Source organism: Scardinius erythrophthalmus (assembly GCF_964197995.2).
Source record: "Scardinius erythrophthalmus genome assembly, chromosome: 23".
Taxonomy (NCBI): Eukaryota; Metazoa; Chordata; class Actinopteri; order Cypriniformes; family Leuciscidae; genus Scardinius; species Scardinius erythrophthalmus.
This window is the reverse complement of record NC_138243.1, coordinates 26,282,795-26,307,019: the sequence shown is the minus strand read 5'-3', so window position 1 is coordinate 26,307,019 and position 24,225 is coordinate 26,282,795. Positions and strand designations below refer to the sequence as shown.

General features: G+C 39.1%; 1 protein-coding gene across 1 annotated transcript; it reads right to left on the bottom strand.

Annotated features, from left to right (window-relative positions):
* Positions 1-1,459: 1,459 nt before the first annotated feature.
* Positions 1,460-23,638, bottom strand: fgfr1b (fibroblast growth factor receptor 1b). Its single transcript, XM_081354551.1, has 17 exons — positions 23,227-23,638; positions 18,347-18,543; positions 12,990-13,076; positions 12,302-12,474; positions 11,277-11,400; positions 10,993-11,183; positions 10,162-10,306; positions 7,844-8,037; positions 7,598-7,743; positions 7,378-7,499; positions 6,324-6,434; positions 6,042-6,232; positions 5,796-5,918; positions 5,640-5,710; positions 5,390-5,527; positions 3,319-3,424; positions 1,460-3,096 (listed from the first exon to the last, which is right to left on the bottom strand). Exons 2-17 carry the CDS (start codon positions 18,489-18,491, stop codon positions 2,914-2,916), a joined length of 2,250 nt encoding a protein of 749 aa, XP_081210677.1. The 5' UTR covers positions 18,492-18,543; positions 23,227-23,638; the 3' UTR covers positions 1,460-2,913.
* Between the last annotated feature and the right edge of the window lie 587 nt (positions 23,639-24,225).

Below are 24,225 nucleotides of genomic sequence, written 5' to 3'. Positions count from 1 at the left end.
CTATCTATCTATCTATCTATCTATCTATCTATCTATCTATCTATCTATCTATCTATCTATGTCTGTCTATCCATCCATCCATATCCATCCATCCATCCATCCATCCATCCATCTCTCCATCCATCCATCCATCTCTCTATCCATCTCTCTATCTATCTCTCTATCTATCTATCTATCTATCTATCTATCTATCTATCTATCTATCTATCTATCTATCTATCTATCTATCTATCTATCTATCTATCTATCTATCTATCTATCTATCTATCTATCTATCATCCATCCACCCGTCTCTATCTATCCATCCATTCATGTCTGTTTATCCATCCATCTCTATCTATCTATCTATCTATCTATCTATCTATCTATCTATCTATCTATCTATCTATCTATCTATCTATCTATCTATCTATCTATCTATCTATCTATCCATCCATCCATCCATCCATCCATCCATCCATCCATCCATCCATCCATCCATCCATCCATCCACGTACATCTGTCTATCTATCCATCTCTATCTGTCTGTCTGTCTGTCTGTCTATCTATCTATCTATCTATCTATCTATCTATCTATCTATCTATCTATCTATCTATCTATCTATCTATCTATCTATCTATCTATCTATCTATCTATCTATCTATCTATCTATCTATCTATCTATCTATCTACCCACGTACATCTGTCTATCTATCCATCTCTATCTATCTATCTGTCTGTTTATCCATCCATATCTATCTATCTATCTATCTATCTATCTATCTATCTATCTATCTATCTATCTATCTATCGATTCATGTCTATCCATTCATTTCTATCCATCCATCCATCCATCCGTCTCTATCTGTCTATCCGTCCGTCCGTCTATCTATCTGTTTGTCTATCTATCTATCCATCCATCCATTCATGTCTGTTTATCCATCCATCTCTATCTATCTGTTTGTCTATATATCCATCCATCCATTCACCCACGTCTATCTATCCATCTCTATCCATCCATCCATCCATATCTATCTATCTATCCATCTGTCTGAATATTGAGCTTGGAGTGTCGATAGATTGTCATTGGATTCAGTCTGAAAAACTGCTTAGCATTCATAAAAGATCTAAAGACTCGCCAAAGTGCTTCAGCTGTCTTGTTCCCCCGCTGTGAGAGTTTCTCCTCCTGATATACAGCCTGATGCTGCTGTGTTTGCTCTTGGTGTTGCCGTGGTTAATCAATGAGGTGCCGGCGGAGGGGAAAAGCGCCTTCTTCTCACCGTTAATCATTTACTTAGCTCTCGCTCATGCTTTCAGCACGAGTGGATGGTTCACATTGAAGTCAGCAACTTCTTGCACACATCTGCCCTCCAGACAACCTCTGGACCGGCCTGCGAGTAGATATGTTGGTTCGCACGTCATTTATTTCCTACGTGCATGGGCTTTATAAACAAATGTGAGCTTCAGATCATTTTATTTTATATATAACATTTTTTTTATTTATATTCCCCCAGGAAAGGCAATTTCAGTCAGCTTATTGACAGCCTGAATATAAGTGCATGGCCACTGCCTCAAAATTCACATCAGGACATACAGAATTACACAAGCATCAAAACTCTATTCGAGAACTAATTTACACCATTCCTCACAACAAGTTGCCAATCCTGTCATATAAACCCTGTCGTTTGAGAGTCTAGCTTAAAATAATGTAGACATGCTATGCTTTGAAACTGGTGCAAACAGATTGTCAACCACCATGCTGACACTAAACAGACATACATATTCCAGCTGTTTCATATTAATAGTTACTTAACATTCATTCACATTACTGGAATTTAGCGTTGCAGGACACCAAAAAAACAGTAATCGCACCTTAAGACCGTAACAGCAAGCAATGAGTAACAGATTTAATTTGTAGCTTATCTCAACATATAGAAACTCCCATAAATCTGTGTGACACCATCTTCTAACTAGGCACAACATTACATTTATAACCATAAGTTAATTTTTCCACATTGAATTTTTCCAGGCAACCGCAGCTAGTGGGAACATATTTGACGTTTAAAGATTAAGTGTGTAATTTCTCCACGACTAGCATTGCCAAATGGCAAAAATGACTATCAAATAACTATTTTCAAACAGGTTTCCTAAACATTCACTTCATCTTCCATCGGTCAAACAAACAGATAGTCCCGCCCTCCATTTTAAGCTTTTGGTCAATATAGCCAAACTTCCTATGTCGAGATGGTCGGATCAAATTTTTCAGGGAACTTGAACTTACAAACGGTTTTGTTCTTATCATATTGAGTCATATTGAGACATATTATGTGTAGCATGATTTTGGACCAATGAGATTTCATTGTGGGCGGGGCCATCCAGAGCCACACTGCAGAAATATCATCAAGTGACAAAATGCTGCTTGTCACGGTTGCAGCTGGTTAGGACACGGTGTTGCGGATCAGGTTTCTTGAACAAAAAAAAAGGAATAAACAAGCTCATACAAAAATAATAATTATTATAATAGTAATATAAAACAATAGTGTTTATATAATTTCATATTTGTACAATTTAACCGCATTTACACAGCCAGCATACTCTAATGGGTAACACTTGCAATTACTTTTCCAACCCATTGACTTTGCTGGCGATGACAAGCATTCTTTCCATCTGCGATGCTTTTTGAACATCTTATTTGTGAGGATCTGATCCCTCTGAAGGACAAAATGTTTGGTAGTTCCCCACACAAGCCTCTCTGTTTTGATCAGTCTTGATTTTGAGAGTTGGCTGGTATGAAACGTTTCCTCCTGTGTTTCTGTGCTAGAACGGCCCAGGCTGAACTCCTCAGTCTCTGAGCCTGCAGAGTTTATGAGTCAAAGGAAGCAGAGAAATATAGAGATCCTCTGTGAAAATAGAGGTCCAGGTGTTCTCTACTGTCAGCGTTTTTTGAAGGACCGAACAGTTTGTTGTGGGGGAACTGTCGGGGGGGTGCATGGTTCTTCAGGTTCAGACTCTCTTAAGAAGACAGAGTCCGGCTCGGAGGAGCAGGTGGAGCTTCGTTCATTCAGGATGACCTGAGAGTACATGGGCTCCAGGGGCACACAGAGGTCCAGATACTCCTAAAGGGAAACACATACGTTAATAAGTAATTCCCATAATGCACTGGAATGAGAACAGTGAACATTGTCATCCAAGTTTGCGGTCTAGGATGCTTCAATTTTGAGCCAAAGAGAGTTGCCCACGATGCTGATTTCAAATCAGTTACTTTACAGTTGTGAGGATTCATTTTGAGTAGGATGCTGAGTTGAAAAGTAGCTACCTACGCAGTCTGCTGGTCTTACCTGATTGGACATCATGGACAGGGTGCGATCAAGGTCTTCTACCAGCTGTTTAAAAGTTGGCCTATGCGTGGGAACCGCATGCCAGCAGTCTTTCATCATCAGGTATCTGAACAAAAAAAAGAAAGACATTGCATAACTGAGTCATTATGTAAAGACAACCTGAAACCATTTATTTTCTTATTAAATGTTATTGTGCACAGTGCATTAGTGCATTTCATTCTAAAGAAAAATATTTGAATTACTGCATTTCATTCTAAAGAAAAATATTTGAATTACTGCTAAAGTAACCAATATTAGAAAAAACAAAAACTTGTGCAAAAAAATGATGTGAAAGAGTTATTCAAATAATAATAACAATAATATGTAATCGGTTTCACTTAATGTTTATTTTAATAATAATACATTTATGTATTTATTTTAATAATAATATTGCTACTAAAATAAATGAATATTAAAATAAATAAAATTAAAGTCTGTTTCTAGCTATTTGTCATTATGGAAGTTACATTTCTTGTGAATTACATTTTAATACAAGTGTTAAAAAGTTTTTATTTAATTAAATTCAGAAGCATTTTTAGTTGCAAATTAAAATATCTGAATGAGCCATTTTATTCAAAAAGAAAAGTTTTAATTTCTACTAAGGTAACCAAGAGTGGAACAATTATTATTATCATTATAAAAGCAAACAAACAAATAAATTATATAATATTTTTCACTCAAAAATGTGTCACTACGAACGGTTAATTTTTTTGTTAATGTTATTTTTAAAGATTCTATTTAATAAAATTAAGAGAGGCCGTGTCCACCAAAGCGTTTGTAGCCAGCTGAAAACGGCAGCGCTCTACTGAAAACGCCTAGCTGTGGGCGCTAGAAAGCGTTTCTGCGACACAGCGACTTTTTCAGTTGAGACGCTATACGTTCTCTGATACGGAATATCCACGGAAATGTTACTAGTATCTGATTTCGAAAATGGTTTGTTTCTGAATATAACGATGTCGTATTTGTAAAGTATATAAAGTAAAGTATTTGCTCTGGTTCTTGTTTTCAATGATTTTGTTCCACTGTTTGCTGTTTGTCGTTTGTTGCTGTTGTACAAGCAGAATGTGGTGGTTAGTGTGGTATATGTCCCGCCTCTCCTCCACTGTGATTGGACGGCTGGGTAAAAAGACAGTGATGTTTTACCCAAAGTCGAATATTCTTCAACTCTCAGCGACCGGTAAAAAAAAACGCAGAGTTCAGTGTTAAAGGGATAGTTCACTTTGAAATTAAATTTTGCTATGTTTTAGCTTACCTCAAGGGCATCTAAGATGTAGGTGTCTTGTTTTCCGCAGTAGTTTCAATTTTGATATTTTTAGGTCAAACCGTTCTTGTCTGTCAGTCGTATAATGCAGGTCTATGGTCACTGTCTCAAAGAGCATGCACAGAGTCCAAATTAAAACAATTCCCCATCGTAAGAGATTCCCCACACTAGATGTCGCCTTGGCTATGGCAGTTCATTGGAACGAATGTCTTTAAGGCGACATCTAGTGTATATATATCTATGCACCAGTCTGCGTACCTGTCACACACCAGGATGCGCGAGCGCCCTCAGATCACTTGGACGTGGCTGTGTATAAGAGGTAAAAAGGATATAAATACGGTTCGTTTTCTCACACAAACCGCTCATTTCGTGTTTTAGGCCATCAATGTGTACTTACGATGGGGAATTGTTTAATTTGGACGACGGGGAATTGTTTTAATTTGGACTCTGTGCATGCTCTTTGAGACAGTGACCACAGACCTGCATTATATGACTGACAGACAAGAACGGTTTGACCTAAAAATATCAAAATTGAAACTACTGCGGAAACAAAGACACCTACATCTTGGATGCCCTTGAGGTAAGCTAAAACATACCAAAATTTAACTTCAAAGTGAACTATCCCTTTAAAGAGACGCTCAGCGTCTTGTCATGATGCAGCCGTTTGAAAAAACAACATTGAAAACAACTGGAAAAATACACGAGCCTCTGGGGGAAAAAATGCTTTGGTGGACACACAGCAAAGAATTAAAATATGTGAAAGGGCCGTACAGCTCCTGAGTGCAGGCTGAGGGTCTGTCCATGCGATGACCTTCTCGCAGGAGCTTGAAGAGCTCTTCCACAGGGACTCCGGGATACGGCGAGCCCCCCAGAGTGAAGATCTCCCACAGAAGGACCCCAAAAGACCACCTACAAACCCGAGAGCACTTCATCAGTACCGAGACATAACCAAGAAACAGAACTTTTATAAAGTGAAAGCATTGATGTGAGGATGGAATGATAAACAAATGAGCCATCTTACACGTCACTTTGATGCGTGTAAATCCTGTCAAACAAAGCCTCAGGTGCCATCCATTTGACAGGCAGCCGGCCCTGAAGAAGAAATAAAGATGTTCACTTGTCATAAATTGAATATTTGGACTATAAATATGACTGTTTGAAGAACTTGACTGCTTACATTTGTAGTCTTCTTGTAGTAATCTATGTGATGAATGTCCCGGGCCAGACCAAAGTCTGCTATCTTCATTACATTATCCTCTGTTACAAGTACATTGCGTGCTGCCAAGTCTCTATGGATACACTGTTGAAGAGTGCACAAAGACCAAAATATTTATTTCAGCCCACCCTTTAAAAAAATTATGAAATCAAAAGCATTGTATGATTCTTTTTTTTATTAAAAAAAGACTAAATGTGACAACAATACCTTTTTGGATGCCAGGTACTCCATGCCACGAGCCACCTGGTAGGCACAGGAGACCAAGTCTTTAATTGACATGCTCTCGACAGACACCTGGTCAGGATTGTAACAGTACTCCATGCCAAGCGGTCGGCGGGCACGCAGGTATTCCCGCAGGTTTCCTTTAGAGGCGTATTCCACAATGACGTAAAGAGGGCCTGGAGGAAGGAGATATCAAACAAACATTTCCAGATGTTCCTGCATCTTCAAATGCCACATGATTGTAAGAATCCTCAGATGGGCTCTTACCATCCTGGGTACAAGCTCCGAGCAGGTTGATGATGTTCTTGTGTTTTCCAATCATCTTCATCATCTCCATCTCTGAGATGAGGTCCGACAGGTCCTTCTCAGTGGCGTCAGCTAATAAAAACATGCAACATGTTGATGAGGTCTGGTTCTACACAAGTAAACATCTGACAAATAATGTGGTTTGGTCTTTTTGGTGGATTTTAGTCCATGTCTGTTGGCTCTACACTCCCAAAAGTCATTTTCTTAATCAGTATTTTTGTCTGATTTTCCAGGAAATAAATAACTAAAGGCCCATTCACACCAAGGACTATAATAATGCTAAAGATATAGTTCTAAAGATTGTCTAAAAAGTCCACACAACAACTATAACGATAACTGCACCGAAAAACCATATTGTTGAAATCACTTTCAGAACGATATTTTCCAGTGGATGAACGATAAAAGCATTGACAGCCAATCAGAATCCATCCTGCTTTAAAGAGCTTGAGCATTTAAAGCGGCAGATGATAAACTGCAGCGCGCTTATAATAAACAGAATAATGTTCTTTGTTGATCTGGATGCTAATATAGTTATTTTTATAGTTATTGTTATTGGTGTAAATGGGCCTTAAACCTTAAAATAAAGATAATATATTGTATTATATTATCAAACATGATTATTAGTATTAAAATAAATAAATCAATTTGATTATTTTAGAAAAATATTATTCTGGATATATAAAATAAATAATTAATAAAAATATTAAATGAAATAAAAAACAATTTGCCAATGGTGTATGAACAATTAACTTAATTCAAGATATATTTCAAATCAAGTAAGAGTATAAAGAAAATGTACACAATTTTGCTCAAGGTAAATTTACCTTGTTTTAAGAATTTTTACAGAAAAACACGATAACACACTTTTTTTTTGCAGAGCAATATATTCTGGTCCCTCCTTCAATGTAAATGTAAGAGTTTTTGTTACTTTATCAAAAATCAGTCAGATCCCTTAGAATCTTCATCAAACCATTTCACGGTGTCTTTTAGGCTGTTCATTTGCAAAACCACATACATTTCAGCATCTTCACAGCGACTTTAGTTATTCGGTTGGGCTTGTCCTTGTCCACTCCAATGGCTTCACCCATCACCACCAGACCAAAGCAGCCCTCTCCCAGAGGTTTCCCAAGTACTAGCCTTTAACAAACATACAGATGAATAAAATTGCAAAATGATTTCTAAGTTAAGAAAATTAAGTGAGAGAAGTTCAACTTTCAAGTGAGCAGTGGTCGTACCTCTCTCGGGGCACCTCCCAGCACGGGTCCTGGGGCAGCTCGTACTCAGAGACCCCTGACAGCATGGGGGTCCCGCTGGAGGACAGTCGTGAAGGACGGACCAACATCACACCAGAGTTCAGAGACGAACTGGATTCCACCGACACCTGTAGGCCGAGGAAGCAGAACAGGTGTTTTTAAAGGCCTTAAGATGGACACAAGGGTCTTTCTTTAAGATACCAATACGTCAAAGCCCTTATCTGTTACCTGTCTGCGGAGAGGAATGCTTTTGGCCAGCTTATGGACGGCCAGCTGGCTGTTGAAGTCGCTCTTCTTGGAGGAGCTGCGGACTTTGACGATGGTGGCGATTCCTACCATGAGGAAGATGAGGAAGAATCCCACGCAGTAGATCAACACCTCCAGGTAGGACTGACTGGGAACTGCAGAGGGAGCGATGGGTGCTTATGGGGCAAACACAATGCTATGGTCAGTAACCAAAACTATATTTATACCTCTTCTGAGGAATGAGAATGTTGCTATGGGGTTTTAAATATTTATCGGGCTGTTGCTGTTAAGAAATATTTTTCTGAAAAAGTAAAAAAATATATATATATATAATAGTGATGGTTGGCATAGAAAACAGCATTAATAAGGTTGAATCCACTTCAACTGACATCAAAAACACCTCTGTTACTGTGTCTACAGCATTAAACAGTGCTTTGGACTGACACACACTGGTAGATGCTGGTGACAGGCACACACGCACACGTATCCACACATACACACACACACACCGAGCTCTGTTTTATTTCAACCAGTGCATTTGACACTATTGGCACCGAGAAGAGAGCACAAGCTCCCTTTGTTGCCACATAATGGCTCCTTTGTGGAGTAGTATTTCGCCCCACATTCTCCACCGGCATGAGGCTGCAGTCGTCCCATGCACAAGTATGAAATGGAAACATCCTGGCCAAATTGTCCTGGGAGGCCGAAGAGACACATAACTACACCTGATGGGTTGTTATTAAATTAAAGCATCGTATATATAGATATGAGCTGTTCAGCAATATTATGCAATGGTTGAAATAAAACAAAGTCTCCAGAAGATAAGGAACCTAATTTTTGTGGTGCTTGATCATTAACAACTTCATATATTTTAATGATGCAGTGATAACGCACACCTAGTCACAATTAACTCAGATTATAGTCCATGAAATGATAAAGCTGTTCCAAAATTATACTGTTACCCATATGGCATTTTAAGGCATCCTAATCATGCTCCACACACAACGGTGGTTAAATGATTATGCTGCCTTATAAGATATTATATCATTATAATATAATTATATAAGATTATAATAGTTTTTGATGAATTCTAAGGCTGCATCACATGCATTCTTTCCAAAGAAGGCAATCCCATTATGCATTGCGACTAGCTTGGTCAAAAAAAAAAAATCTCAGATGGTGCACAAGTTGAGGAAAATGTTATAAATATGTTGATATTTCAATCAGTACTAAAAAAGTATAATAAAATGTACTATTTTAGCCAATATTTTTCGTGTGCTATTTATTTTAATGCCTATTAGAGCAGAGGTTCTACAGCGGTGGCCCTCAGCAAACTTCCAAAGGGATCCTCAAGATGACTTAAAATTATTAAAATAAGACATAACAAGCATTAAAATAAGCCCAAACAACAACACAAATAAAATATATTTTTTATTTTAATTCACCCCCTCAAAAGATTTTATTCCCTTCGAAGAACCAGGGTTCCCACGGTCTTGATACATAGCCTAATTTTAAAAGTGTGATTACTAGGACCTGGAAAAGTCATGTAAATGAAAAAAGTCTTGGGCTTTAATTAATAAAACTGCGTAAGAATATTATAATTAATATACTTTTTTGTCATTTCAAGCTCTAAAATTGCTATTTCTAGTGGAAGAGATTGCAAATTTGTGGGGCGCAAGAAGTCATAGCCTATATTGAGTTTTCCAAATATGCTACTCATGAGGTTCAATCACAGTTAGGATGCTGCCTTAGAACACCAAGATAGTTTGCTAGATATTCTCATATCATAGTCTGCTTACTCTCAGAATGAACATAACTGATTTAATCGGAGTAAAGGTGACTTGGTGTGCACTAACCGCTCATTAAAAATACAAAGATAGCAGGACAGAGTGAGAAAACAAGGAATTTAGAGGAAGAAAAGAAGAAGAGGTGAAACAGTGCCATAACTGGTGTCATTTGCCAGGTCAATGGGAAGTAAAACCTACTGAGGGAACCTTAGTAAGATAATACTTCTATAGGGGAAGATGTCACTAAAATCCAAATGTTTGGTCTACTCGTCATGCTGGTGCCATGCATGGGTGGTTTTGCACCTGTGGATGGCCACACACGTTCCCATAAAACACCTCACCCTTTGTCAACGGTGCAAAAGATACACCGGCTAAAGTGACAGCTGAGTAAATGCTCTTTGACTTAAATGTGGTTCACCTGAAACTGGCAATTGACACAAACAAATGGGCACTGTTGGGAGTGATGGACGAGAAGGAAAGGTCTTGAGAGGACAGGAAAGAGTCGCCGGATACCTTTGACAACGGTCAACCATGCTGAATGATGGGAGATCCCGATAGAATTGCCCGCCAAGCAAGTATACTCCCCAGCATCCTCAAAGGACACATTCCTCAACTGGAGCACCTCCATCTCCTTGTCGGTGGTGTTGAGGCCAGCCGTCTGGAAGAGAACGAGAAAAGCAGACCCGAGGCCCAAGACGTGAGGGGAAAGGAGGAGGAAACGGGACCACATTGAGCTTGGGGAGTTGTTGTTTTTGGTTGTTTTAAAAACCAGTTAGACGCTCCCAAAGCTCAGAAAGCCACCTGAAACCTTTCCATCACCTGTAGAGAGACCAAATATCACTGCCCAGCACCATCACCACCAGTCTACCTCCACCTACATCAGGCAAGCCACATGGAGAGTCTCTCCAGTAAGACCCAATCCATAGCCAAGGAATTATTGCCAATGTTTGGGTCAACTGGAAGTTTCCATGGCATTATTGAATAGGAAAACCCAAAGCATGAGAGAAACCCAAAGCAAAAACCTCTACAGAGTTCATTTCAGACTAGCCTGTGATCAAGTTACCTTGTCTAAGGACAGTTAACCAGGCTGACTGATTGGCTTCTCCTATATAATTGGACACTTTGCATATATACTCGCCGCCCTCTTCTTCTGTGATATTGTAGAGTGTCAGCACCTGGGTGTCCGAGCTATTGACCCCCGAGTGCTGGAGACAACAAGAGACCAAATTCATGACATCCAGTCCCAATCCACCACATCCTAATATGTGTGGATCACTAATACGAAACCGCTGCATACAAGTCGGACTTGAGCAAATTGGCTGCATTTCATTGTAAACCCTTTACCTTTAGGACGCGTACGTAAGGGAGTCCATCAGGTCCCAGTTGGCTTCCGTTCACCAATATGTGTTTGAGCCACTGGATGTGAGGCTGGGGATCGCTGAAAACCTTGCAAACAAACTCTACGTCACTGCCAACCACAGCCGTTCGGTTTGCAGGGAGACCAGCATACAGGATGGGCCTGTGAGGTGATCGCTCTGCAATATACACAAAGGGGGTTTGTAAGGCTTGAATTTAATTGCAGTATTTATTCTTGAACTGCCACTGGTCGAGACTGAGACGTGACTGACCCACTACATCCAGCTGATAGGTGTGATTGATGCTTCCGTATTCATTCTCCACCAGGCATGTGTAGTTGCCCTTGTCTGATGGCACCACAGACTCCATGATTATGGTCCACATGTGTTCCCGCAGCTGAGAATTGAAGAAAATAAATATTCTTTAAAATAGATTCATTAAATGTTTATTTTGAATATATACACTGCCCAGACAAAAGAAAGTCACCGTTTGGATTAAATTGGAAAATGCTTAAGAGTCAATAATTGGATAATTGCATGTTAGATGTTTGGCAACAGTTCTTCTAACCATAATTGATGGAGCATGTAGTTGATGACAATGTCATGCTCCCTCAAAACCATTCTTTCACAGTTTGAGCCTGATGAATCTTGACATTGTCATCCTGAAATATGGCCATGATGTGTCTTCCTACATGGTTGTTTAAGAAATTAAAAGCTACACACTCCATCAATTAGGGTTAGAAGAACTGTTGCCAAACATAACATGTATAACATTTTTATTTTGGCCAGGCAGTGTATATATATTTGTGTGTGTTTTTTTTTAAAGTGATAAATCAGGGTTTGAATCAGTTAATTGAAACAGACTGATTTTAAAATGGACCATGATTTTGAAACTGATCAACTTATAAATGGACATTTTTGCTTAAAGAAACGGTATTTCGCCCCCTCTGTATACTTAGTTGGAAATGGCTGATGTAACAATCTTGAATCTCGAAATTGGCAGCAAAATAATCTAATATTTTGTGCACATTCAGCATATCACAAAGCCTTAATCACAACAGCTATCTACTCGTAACCAGACCTTTCATGTTGCCTGCACGTTTAAATCAGGGTGTGTGTATTCAGGTGTCAGGTTCAGGGTGTCGAGATTCAGGCTGTGATTTTGGCCTATTGTGAGCTGAGGTTTCAGCTTTCCTTCTCTCGGCTCAGGTGCAGAGTAAATGAGGGTTGTATATCCTACATAACAGTGATATCACAACAGAAGTCAGCTACTGAAGTCTTCTCATGTGCAAATGTACCTTGTAGCCCCCGATGCGCTGGTCTCTTTTGAACTCTTTTCCATTCTTGAGCCAGCGAAGTTTCGGAGTTGGGTTTCCCTCGGCCTGACATCGGAATTTCACCGTTCTGCTGGCCGGAACGGCATGAAGCTTTTTTTCCATCTTTTCAGGCTGAGCCCAGTGAGGTGCCATCGCTAGAGAGAAAATATGGTATTTAAAGCTACACTGTGTAGGATTTTCTCCCATCTAGCGGTGAAATTGTTTATGACTACCAACTGAATATTACTTTCTAGCCCCTCCCATTCCGAGGGCTTTTTAACTCCTATGGTGGCCGTATTATTTCAAATCTGCCGGCAGTCGCGAGTAATCTCCCCCTCGCATTCGTCACGGTGCCAATGAGTGTAAAAACGCGAAAGGCGAAGCTTGAATTTCCAGGTATGTCCCTCTTTGGCTAATGTATTTTCAAGATGGAGGTGCAACATGGCTTCCGCCATTTGAGCGACTCGCTCGTATGTATTCTAAATGGCAGATTCTACGCTTACGAGAATACTTGATTAGTTGGTAGAAGTAATTACACATTAATGAGCACATATCATTTTGAAAGAACAAAGTGTTTTTTGCTAAGAATCAACTACACAGTGTAGCTTTAACAAAACAACAAACATTTGATAATTTGATTTTCTTCCTGAAAAAGAGAGCGCATGCTTACGTAAGAGCTCCTGGCTACTTGACGGCTTGTTCTCTTCTGACGATGACTCATCGTCGTCCTCATCCTCAGAAGACGCTACTGCGTGACCTGTGACAGAGTCGAGAGAATAAAATCATACAGCCATCCATAAAGGTCAGAATGTAGCTATTTCACCATGCGCAATTTCAGACGTCACAACTTCAGCAAAAAAACATACAGATTTATTTATTTGTCTGTGTCTCCACTAGAATCCTGGCCAGGGAGCAAAGAATAGCAGCAGATTAAGAAAGGAGAGGTTAGCAATGCTTTTAATTTTTTATTCACAATATATTAGGTTAGTGAACGGAATAAACGCATCCGCCCTTCACAGAGCGCCGGACAGTGAGAGCGCATGAGTCACTGCAGGCTCCTCTCCAGATCCATGCCCACGCTCGAATCACACAGACGCAAACACGCACACACACAAACTCACTCTAGGGAGCTGTCTAACAAATTCACCACTGAACGCCTGACACATTCCACAGCTGAACAGGGAGAAAAGATCTCACAAAGCCTCAGTTGCTCATCTATGACAACAATACGACCTCAAAAAGCAAATGAAATGAAAGTGACTTGTCTCTTGTTTTCTTGTTCATTTGCTTAGAAAAGTAACAGAACTACTTTCTTCTACAAGCAACATCATTTCAGATATCATTCATGCCAATAGCACAAACGGTGAGGGACAAGTCAGGGGTTTAAAAAAAATACACTATCAGCCTTACTGAACAAAAGGTGTCATTTGCAGAGAAAATTGTTTCTTCGATATGAAAAAAAAAGCTCATCCTCTCTAAGCTCCTACCTGTCACATTAACGATGAAATAGGCAGAGTGGTTGCCCAGAAAGCTCTGGACAGTGCAGGAGCAAAGCCCAGAGTCTGTCGGCTTTACTGACCCGATCTCCAGCTGGCCCCCGTTCACCCACATGTGGTCTCCATTCAGCAAAGCAGTGTGGTCTCTCGTCCAGATGACCCCTAGGTCTACAATCGGGGTCTCGTCTTGAGCCAAGCACTGCAGCACCAAACACTCCCCGGGGAACAATGTGTACAGCTCCATTTTCACCTCTGTTCGGACTAGTGGTGGAACAGAAGACCAGCATGGAATGTTTGGCAAAGGGGGCGCTGGATCAAAACCGGCATTTCAAATCAAAGTGTGAGACAAGAGACAACGCTGGTCCAAAGGAAACTGAAGAACCACTAAACTTAAATAAGGGCCATGATGACTGACAAAAAGAGTTTGTAAAGCACTATGGAGAAAGGAAACTACATATGGAATGCTTTAAAAAAACAAAACACAAACTAATGAAATTAGTTTAAAGAAACTCAGTATAGTAAAACTGATGACACAAAGTTAAAAAAAGATGAAAAAGTTATGCAAGTCAGATATCCGGGGAATATTTTAACCTAAAATTAAAAGAAAATAATTATTATATTTTGGGTAAAGGAAATGAAGCCTTTAGCCTTTTTTTTTTTTTTTTTTGCATTATGACATTTTCATGAATATTTGGCACATTTCAATAAAGCAAATTCCAGTTATGCCAAAATAACAATATCTTTCTTTTGCCTGATATCATGATTTACAATAAGAATGATAAAGATGGTTCTGCATTTAATCATGCTGTTTTATAAAAATAAAAATAAAAATAAATAAAATTACAACGAATGACAGTTTTACAAAAAAGTAAAAAGATCTGAAAATTAAGAGAATAATTTGATGTGAAAATTAAGCGACATTTTCCCAAGATAAAACTGGCAATACAAAATATCCAAATAGTCTTAAATATTATTTTCTTAGATAAACTTATATAATTAATCGTAATATAATTATCATAAAATATAATACTTTTTAAAAATTATTTAAAAAAAAAAAAAAAAAATTTTTTTTTGATGTGCAATGGGTCTTTATCATGAGATTCCCCCATGAATTCAAAATTGCACTCTGCTCAAACACTTTGAATCAAAAACACAATCCTGTCAGGAAGAAATGCTATTCTTCCTTTACAAAAGAATGGGAAGTTCTGAGGTTAAAAATGAAACAGTTTAAAGATTAACCTCCTGTGACCCACTACACTTATAAGGACTGAGTTTCAGTACACACAAACAAAAGCCAAAAACAAAAACCCTGACGCCAGAGCATACTGCATTTCCCATTCAAAGAGACCCCCCACCAACCTTAAGTCACCTTAATTGTCAAACAAACTAATCCTTCCCTTTTGTCCTCCACAATGTTTCCTGACAATGCGAGTGGATCCGTAAGAGATGGAAGGGGGAAAGAGAGTCAGTTTGGAGAGACAGAGAAGAGCCTGTAACAGCAGGTTCCTCGGCTAGTTGTCATGGAGATCTCACTTGAGCCAACTGGAGGTATTTCCTGGATCACAGGCCCCTTAATCCCAGCAATGAAACAGGACGAGAGGGGGGTGGGATCAACTTTCGTTTCAGCCTAATTTAACAAAAAAAAAAAAGCATGCCGAGCAGGAAAAGTAGAGGCTGGACTTGAAATGAGGACTGATGTCTTATCGTATATACTTCCATTCACTTTATTTTCAATCATTCCAATCACTTATTAGAGCAGAAACAGGACACACAAACACCGTAAACCTCACATTTACAAGAAAAACAGGACATATAACTGGAGTTAAAAGGGTTGACAACTCCCAGCATGCCTTTTGATGCCTAAACATCTGGCTGTTATTGTTGCAATTAATCCAGCAAAGATATTTTTAGGAGTCTACCGTTCGTAAATACTTCATAGTCAGTCTTCATAGACTGGTTTTGCTTCAAGTGGCAACAAAAAAATCCATAAAAATATCAATGTAACCATGAACATTTATAGGCCAAATGAGGCCAAATTTATAGGCCAAATTTCAATGGTTTCATCAAGTGAATTGGTATTTAATGTAGTCTGGGTAGTGCTGTTTTTAGTTGCTATGTATGATTAATGATTTATATTTACTTAATATTGATTTTTTTTTTCTCTGATCTCCACAACCATTTAAGAACAGACCCATTTTGGGGTTTAAAAACGAGGCAATCACAATAGCCTTTTAAAAAGGCTAATGTAGTGAATGTTAAGTAAGAATATCTTACAAAGCTATTGCACAAGTTTTACCTAAAAGGGGCTTTTTGCACACAAAACAGTGAATAAAAATTTGGTCCTCATCATGCGGGAATTCAAGCCATTCCTCTGGTCAAATTGGAAGCAGTTGATAACAGGAGGAGGAGCGCACCACCTATATGGCCGAATGGGGAAACTGTCAAATTAGAAGCACATTTTGTTTGCGGAAGAAATTCCACAAAGCAGAAAGAATCATGATTTGTCCCTACGTCATTTGTCCCAGTCTGAAAGACCCAAAAACACAAGCATGATTTCATCGCAATTTAGACCGCTCCGAACTGGCTTCTTGGAGAACCGAAGAGAATGTGTGTGTTTTTTTTCCCAGAGGGAGGCGGAGGCCTGACCCATTTGTCTTGGTCAGTCAGTACAGGGTGAAGTGAACAACATCTGTCATCACCTCATTATTCATCCAACGACATCTTTAAAACCCCAAAAGTCGTTTCATTTCAGATCATTACAACCCTTTTAATGAAGCAAAGCTTCAATAAAACAATCCTCGAGTCCTTATAGCTGTCCTGTCTCTCCGCATCAGCCAGGATTGCTGCTAAGCTCTGGACTTGGCTGGGAATCAATAGAGGAAGTCCTAGTCTGGATGGATTGCTGCTGGGATTTCCTGCCTGGCTAGTAATACTGCTGGGCACCGAGTTACTACAACAAGTCAATTCAGGCAAACAGACAGTTCGATCAAGCCTCACAAACAATGGACCAAGAGTTTATGCAGCAACAGGATATTTGCGATGGCTGTTTTCACATGCAGATGAGCTCTGCGGCCCACAACTTAGTACAACATATTAGTGTGTTAAGCAACTGTGAATGGACACTGTCGACTTGTATGCAAACATGCATCAATAAGTATGCAGACAATTGAGACTGTAGTGTAAGTGTTGGTGTCAGGCCGTCACATCAACAATTCTGACCGTTCCCCTTACTTACACTAAAAGGTTAAAGCAAATTATCAAACCACTTCATTTCACAACTATCGGGATGATTGACGTGTTAAAATTCAGACAGAAATGCTTATAATAATTTCCATGATATGGCTGGTAATAGACATATAACATTTTTATGCAATTTAACATTTTAACTAAAATTGTATACTAAAAAATGTAAAAGTGTGAAATTGGATATTCATTTTGAGATTTGCTAAAGATAACATTTAACAATGTTATTAAATTATTTGATTCATTCGATTAACTTTAAGTGAGCATTAGGCCCTGTGTACACCTACTATTAATGTCTTTTGGTCGATTGGATCACAAGTGTGTGACGCTAAACACAGGTGTAAATGTGGTCTAAAATGTTTTTAGCCTGTCCACTTTCGACCAATTCCAGAGGTAGCGAAAACGCAATCAACCGGATTTCTTTCGTAGTGTAAACACTCATGTGGTCAAATACATTCGAACAGCTGCAAAAGACGTCTACTCTCCGCCAACTGACTTAATGCGTAACCATTATGATTAAACACGATTTAAACTTTGTCGGCTGGAGACCCAAGTTTGGTTTGAAGACGAAAAGCGTACCAAGCACAATGTTCTCTCAACATTCCTGATTTCTAACACACATTCACAGCGTTCGGTGTGATCTTGTAGCTGTCAGAGAAGAAATAAAAGCTAATGCTCCCCGTATGTTTTTCTGTTTTCTCTGGTCGTGTTAATATGTAAATTGTGTGAGCTTATTTCATCCATTAAATCGAAAGATCTGAAAAAAAAAACATACATTTACCCCTTCACTCAAAGAAATCAGGACAGAAGTGGTTAAAAGTGGACAAAAGAGACGGATTAAAACACCAGGTATAAACTGCATCTTAATACCAGGTGTAAACAGGGCCTTAGATGACAGTATAAATGTAAAAGGCTTTTAGCAAGTTAAGGATTCTTTGCAATGCTGCGCATTCTACCATGATCCATCTGAACCTCTAAGGTTTCAAGAAAGAGTGAAAGACCCCAAAGCTCCATGGACGCATAAAGGAAAAGCATCTGTAGTCCTAGAGCACACCAGACCCTAATGAGTTCCAGCTCCACTAGTTAACTCCACATCAAAAAACAGAGCCGTGACCAGAACTCTGCTGCTACATGAAGTGGAGCCTATTGTAAGAGATGATTCATAAATGTGTGACCATCCTTGAATCACTCAAGTAAAATAAATGCTGCTTTCATCCATTTGTTCGATTTTGCGCCACCTTTGATTAAGCACATCCTGGAAGTGAACACTAGAAAAGGAAAAACTTACCTTGTTCGGTTACTGCGGGACGTGACTGGGCCAAGGGGAGGTGAGCTAGAACAACCCACAGGAGAAGCAAATGCCATGACTTCATCATCCTGAGAGAAGTCATGCCACGGCAGCTGGGCGAAGAGGGTGGGCCGAAACAGCTCATTCACACAGCTGTGGGCAACGCTGGGCCATCAACACCAGCAGCATAGAGCTACCTGCCAAAAAAGTGAAAGAGAATGTGTACAGGAAATAGTCTAATATGGTATGCATGAATGCAAATAAGGAAAAAACAAACTTTTCATAGGAATGTTCTGGCTTTTTGGAAAAAATGTCCATTAAATAACTAAGCTAGGGTGTTAGAGAGTTCTGGTTGGTTAGGATGGTTGCTTACACTCTTAAAAATAAAGGTTTTTTATTGGCACCTTTGACTCCATGAAAGACCTTTAACATCCATGGACCCTTTCCACTGCACAAAAGGTTCTTTATAGTGGAAAAGGGGTTCTATGAAAGAACAGTTCTCTTAAGAACTGTTCAATGAAAGGTTCTTTAAGGAACCCAAAATGGTTCTTCTCTTTTGGAACCTTTATTTTTAAGAGTGTACTGGCCCAGCCCGAAGTCTCATATTTAGGTCCCTAGATATGATTAGATTTGGAAAGTTGGAATGATCTTTAGGAGTTGAGTGCACATGTGCACCAACACAATGTAAATACCACTGGGACACTTTAATTTTGGGGAGATAAGCTTAAATAAGCCTAGCAATCAAATTTGTATTAGTCAAATTTGTAATGGTAAATGCTGACTGCTTATTTAAGTTTGTATGACTTTTGTGCATCATTAAAATAGCTACAAAGTTCACTGGAAAATACTATTCATCTAGCAGACTGTGGCAACAGTCCTGCACAATAAAACTCCATGTCTCATAATTCACTGAAGCAGGACGAGGATGATAAAACACATACATAAATTTCTAATATGCAGGCTTTACTCTTAATTTTGTGTATAGATCCATTTTATTCTGACCAAAATCACTTGAACACACATCACATTTGCCAACTCTTAAGTAGGAACCATCCAGAAGGACTAAATAATGCAGTCTTTGTAAGCATAAGACTTCTTTCAAAAACATGAAAAAAAATCTTACCGACCCCAAACTTTTGAACACTATTGTAAATTTCCACTTATAACTATATCAAAGAGCCACAAAACATTAGCCAACTACACTCACGCTTTGCTTACAAAGACCAGACCCCTCTCATTTGCTGAAGTAATACGTCACCTGGCCATAAAGTCCATCTGGCAGTCATTAATTTGACTTCTAAGGCTCCTTCATTGCTATTAAATATTACGTTTGATTAGCATTGACAACTGTTTATGCATCAATTGACCACACCAGCAGATAAATAATTAAAAACAATTCTCCTTATTTCAATGCAACATCCATCCTTTGACATAAAATGGGAATTTAGCTGTAAGGAAAAGCTGCAAGCCTACGTAAGACTGTAACAAGAGAACATCACAAATCCAAAACTAGGCTAATTTAAACATGGTTTTCCCGTACAAGTATGAAGAAAACAGAGGCCCCAAACCCCTCGACCCCTCACCCGACAGCAGCTGCCCCCCTGAGTAGGTGTAGAGAGGCCATCCCGGTGGTGTGAAACACATCTGTTAATGCTATGCCCCCCTAAGACTGGCCACTTGACACTTGGCTTTCCTTGGGATCCCAGTCACGCCTCCATCCCTGCCAAACGTTTCCCAACAAAAGACCCGTAATCTGGCGGTTGTTTTTGTATCCCCTCCTCCAATAATCGCACTGCAAACCATTTGCTCTCGCACCTTCAACTCTACCCACAATCTGATACAAAACAACTTGGTGCCATATGTTCTGCTCTCATTACTAAAAGAGTGTGGGGAATTAGAGTATTAGTGAATGCAAACAAAGACAAAGTTGTTTCAACTGATAGATTTGCAGCATGGCGGCATTAGCACCTTCGTTGCATGGCTCAGCCTTGCGCAAGTGCGTTTAAAATACTCGACCGTGATCCGTTTTCATCTGGAGTTAAAGTACAGCAACATCCCATTGTGTTAATTGTGATCACCTAATTAGAATGATAAATGAGGGATGTCCGTCCATTACTGAGCGCTGTCGTACGGTCTTCATGCCAAAGTAATTCAGCTAAAGTGCGACCTCTTGGCTGCATGAAGAGACGGTCGCTCTGCGGTGGGTGGCAAATCCTAAATGCTAGTGTGCAGCAGGTTTATGATAAAGCCATAAACGCAGTTCATTTACCTCACAGGCGCTGTCCATAACCATGTCAAACTAGTGAAATTTAAGAATCTCTTAAACTGATGAGAATGTGGAGTTTTTTTGTGGTACTTTTCACACATGAAACTGCGGCACGCTGGCGAGATTCAAAGAAATGTTATTGGATAAGCTATAAAAGTGTTTTGCAACAACAGTCACGAAACCGTATAAAAAATGTGTGAAGTTCTAGAGGGATAATAGCTAACACGTTACATAGTTCTACCAGCAGTCTGAAGGATTTTACAATCACGCTTCATTGCTTGTGCTTTTTCATACTTGATGTAAAGGAAACAAGCCATTTCCAATTTTACCACCACAAAAAAAGAAAGAAAGAGAATTAGACCTACTACTCTCTAATGTATGGAAACTTGCCACGTAATAAATAAAAAAAGGTCATTGTGACTTTTTCTTCCAATTCTGACATTTTTTTCTTGCATTTGTGAGTTTCTCTCACAATTCTGACTTTTATTCTCAGAATTACGAGTTTATATCACAATTCTGAGTTTATATGTAAACTTGCAATTGGTAGAAAGTCAGAATTGCGGGATATAAACTAAATTGCAAGAAAAACGTCAGAATTGCCAGTTTATAAGTACAATTGCGAGTTTCTATCTCACAATTCTGAGAAAAAAGTCAAATATGAATGGAAGCTTCTTTTTTCTCACAATTGCAAGAAATAAAAACTTGCAATTGCGCGAAAAAAGAAGCTTCCATATTTATAAAACTAAAAACTAAATTTTAAAAAACAAAAACATTATGCATGCACATTACAGATTAGCAAATACATACATTTTAAATGTATACACTGCAAATAAAACAGTAAAATAATAAATACACTAAAATTATAAATAGTTTGAATTATTTTCATATTTGGCCCTAAATAACCTTGGAGTTGCCTCATATACTTGATGCTTGTACTATTCTCTTATGGAAGCTGCTTTTGATGAAACCATCTTCTAAATGAATAAACGCAAATGAGAAACTTCTACTGAACTATCACTATCAAAAGTGGAAAACAGCATTGAAACCAGCAGTCCTTTCAGAGCTCTCCACAGTAATGCAAGAGAAGCGTTTGAAAAGCCCATTGTGATAATTAAAGGTTGGGGTTTGCTCTGTTCCCTACCCCCCTGAGAGTCCAGCCCGGACCCTTAATTACTATGCTGCTGCATCCATGCATGACATTCCTCGACTCTGTGTTTGTTTTGGGAGATAGTCATGCAATCCACCCCAGGAGGACCCCACCAACCCGGAGCAACCCCCTGCTCGCGACCGCCTGGGTAGTTATCAGGCTTTACACCTGTAATTGTATAGATTAAGGAAGGAAATCCAAGTGAATTATTTTCCCATTTCCCTTCCTATACACACCTCCGTTGCCTGATGCAAACCAAAAACTCGTTACTCCAAACATTAGTGTGCTCTGCAGTGAAGTTTCATAACATTAATGTGAGGGAATCATGGAATATCTAAAACTCTGAATATAAAGCTTCAGCTGCATGCAGTGAATATCCAGTTATGCTGAAAGTGATATTGAGAAGATTACCACGAGGAAACCAGTCACAGCGGGTGATTCAGAAGCCTTCTGACCAGGTGCATGGATGCAGCTTGTCTTTCAGCGCATCCAATATTACACATTCAATTTGGATGGACTCCAGTTGACACAGTCGACTGTGGGATTCGGCTGTAACTCAGCACGAGTGCCACAATAAGTCAAGATGGGCTCCTAGGGGAGGGGTGTTGCGGTTTTGAAAATATCAGTTTAATTTATGAATCATCTCTGAAATTAATGCTAGTCATCCTCAGAGCTGCTGACACATATTAGAGAACAAATTCAATGATTCACTCTTTATCAGAAAGTGGCCCTATAGGTAAACTAGCATAACGGGACTGACTCAGTATTAATGGGTTCTTGACTAAAATATTTAGGCTGACTCAATGAATGTATCTTACCCCCTCAATTCGACAACAGAAGTTACAGTTAGCAAGGGAACATCAGCTCAGTTGTGACACAAACCCCCCTGATTTATCATTAACACAGAAACAGATCACCCTGGAAAGGTTTGTTTCCTCAAGGAACACAATACATCCATAACAAACACTGGACATACAATGCCACCTAGGGTTTTACAGCTCAAAATAGGTCACTTTTCATATTCATTGATATGCAAATTAAGGGAACACAATGTAGCATTCTTATTCTACTCCTGCTGTGAGCACCTATTCAAGGTTTGTCTCTTCATGAATGTGCAAATACAATGGAAATGAGAATGATTTACTTAAAAAAAAATACTATACATATATGTATATGAGGTTACTTACTATATAAATATAGGCTATAAGAATACTTATGTATTCACTCCTCTATATAAAATTGGCAAAACACGTCTTTGAAAAAAAAAAAAGTTTCTTTAAAATATGCAGATATAAAAGCGTCTTAAGATAAAGATTCAAGTTTTTCTGTAGTCCTTTTTCTATTGCTAGGGCTTGCAAACCATGTTCTCTTTCATATAGCCTACATCAATAAAAATGAACATTAGGCTACAAGCATCAGACCTACACGCAAGATGTTGAGGTTCTTCCCAAAGTTAAAAACACTCACCTCTGGATGTTATTCTGAACACTGGGTTGTGTTGAAGTGGACTTCTTCTTCTTGGAGTTATTTTGGTTTGTAAAACATTACTCCACAACAAGCGATCTCCGAAGAAAATGCCCCACGCTGAAGCGAATCAAAACAGGACACCCAGCCAGATTTCTCTCGTGTAACGCGTCTGTTTTTGCAAAAGTAGCGAGGAAAAAAGAGTCACGTTTAAACTAGCTGAAGCAAACAAAAGGTTTTGGTCCAGGTGCGTAGATGAACCGTGAGAAAACTTCAACGTCTTTGCTGTTTGGGAAGTTTTTCATTCATAAACTCGCACGAGTGTCTCGCGGCATACGAAAATGTACGAGTCAAAATAAAAGTAAACTGCTGCAAGTATGCGTGTTTGTCTTGCGCTTTCTCTGTCGCTCACAGCAGCGCTTCTTCCCCTCGAAAGGAATATGAAGGAGTTTTTTTCTTCGTTCCTCCCACTTCCAGGATTTGAGGATTCAAGAATTCCACTGCCCCTTTACACCCCCCACCCACCTCTGAAACTCAATGCAGATACTGCTGCATGTTATACCAACTCAATTCTGCCTACTATATTTACTAAATAATAGATAGATAGATAGATAGATAGATAGATAGATAGATAGATAGATAGATGGATAGATGGATAGATGGATGGATGGATGGATGGATGGATGGATGGATGGATGGATGGATGGATGGATGTTATACCAACTCAGTTCTGCTTACTATATACATAGACGGAAGGACGGACGGACGGACGGACGGACGGACGGACAGACAGACAGACAGACAGACAGACAGACAGACAGACAGACAGATAGATAGATAGATAGATAGATAGATAGATAGATAGATAGATAGATAGATAGATAGATAGATAGATAGATAGATAGATAGATAGATAGATAGACGATGAGTTGCTCATTGAATAAGTCTCAGCTCCTAATTGGATTCTTTGGAGCAGTTAAACACAGATGCGGTCAACAGCAG

Bases quoted from the DNA above. Each gene is read 5' to 3' on its own strand.
- fgfr1b (XM_081354551.1), bottom strand. From the start codon at position 18,491: ATGAGCTGTTTCGGCCCACCCTCTTCGCCCAGCTGCCGTGGCATGACT. The intron at 12,475-12,989 runs GTAAGCATGCGC...TTTTCTCTCTAG, and splicing joins AAGTAGCCAGGAGCTCTTAC to CGATGGCACCTCACTGGGCT. The intron at 7,500-7,597 runs GTACGACCACTG...TGTTTGTTAAAG, and splicing joins TGGGAGGTGCCCCGAGAGAG to GCTAGTACTTGGGAAACCTC.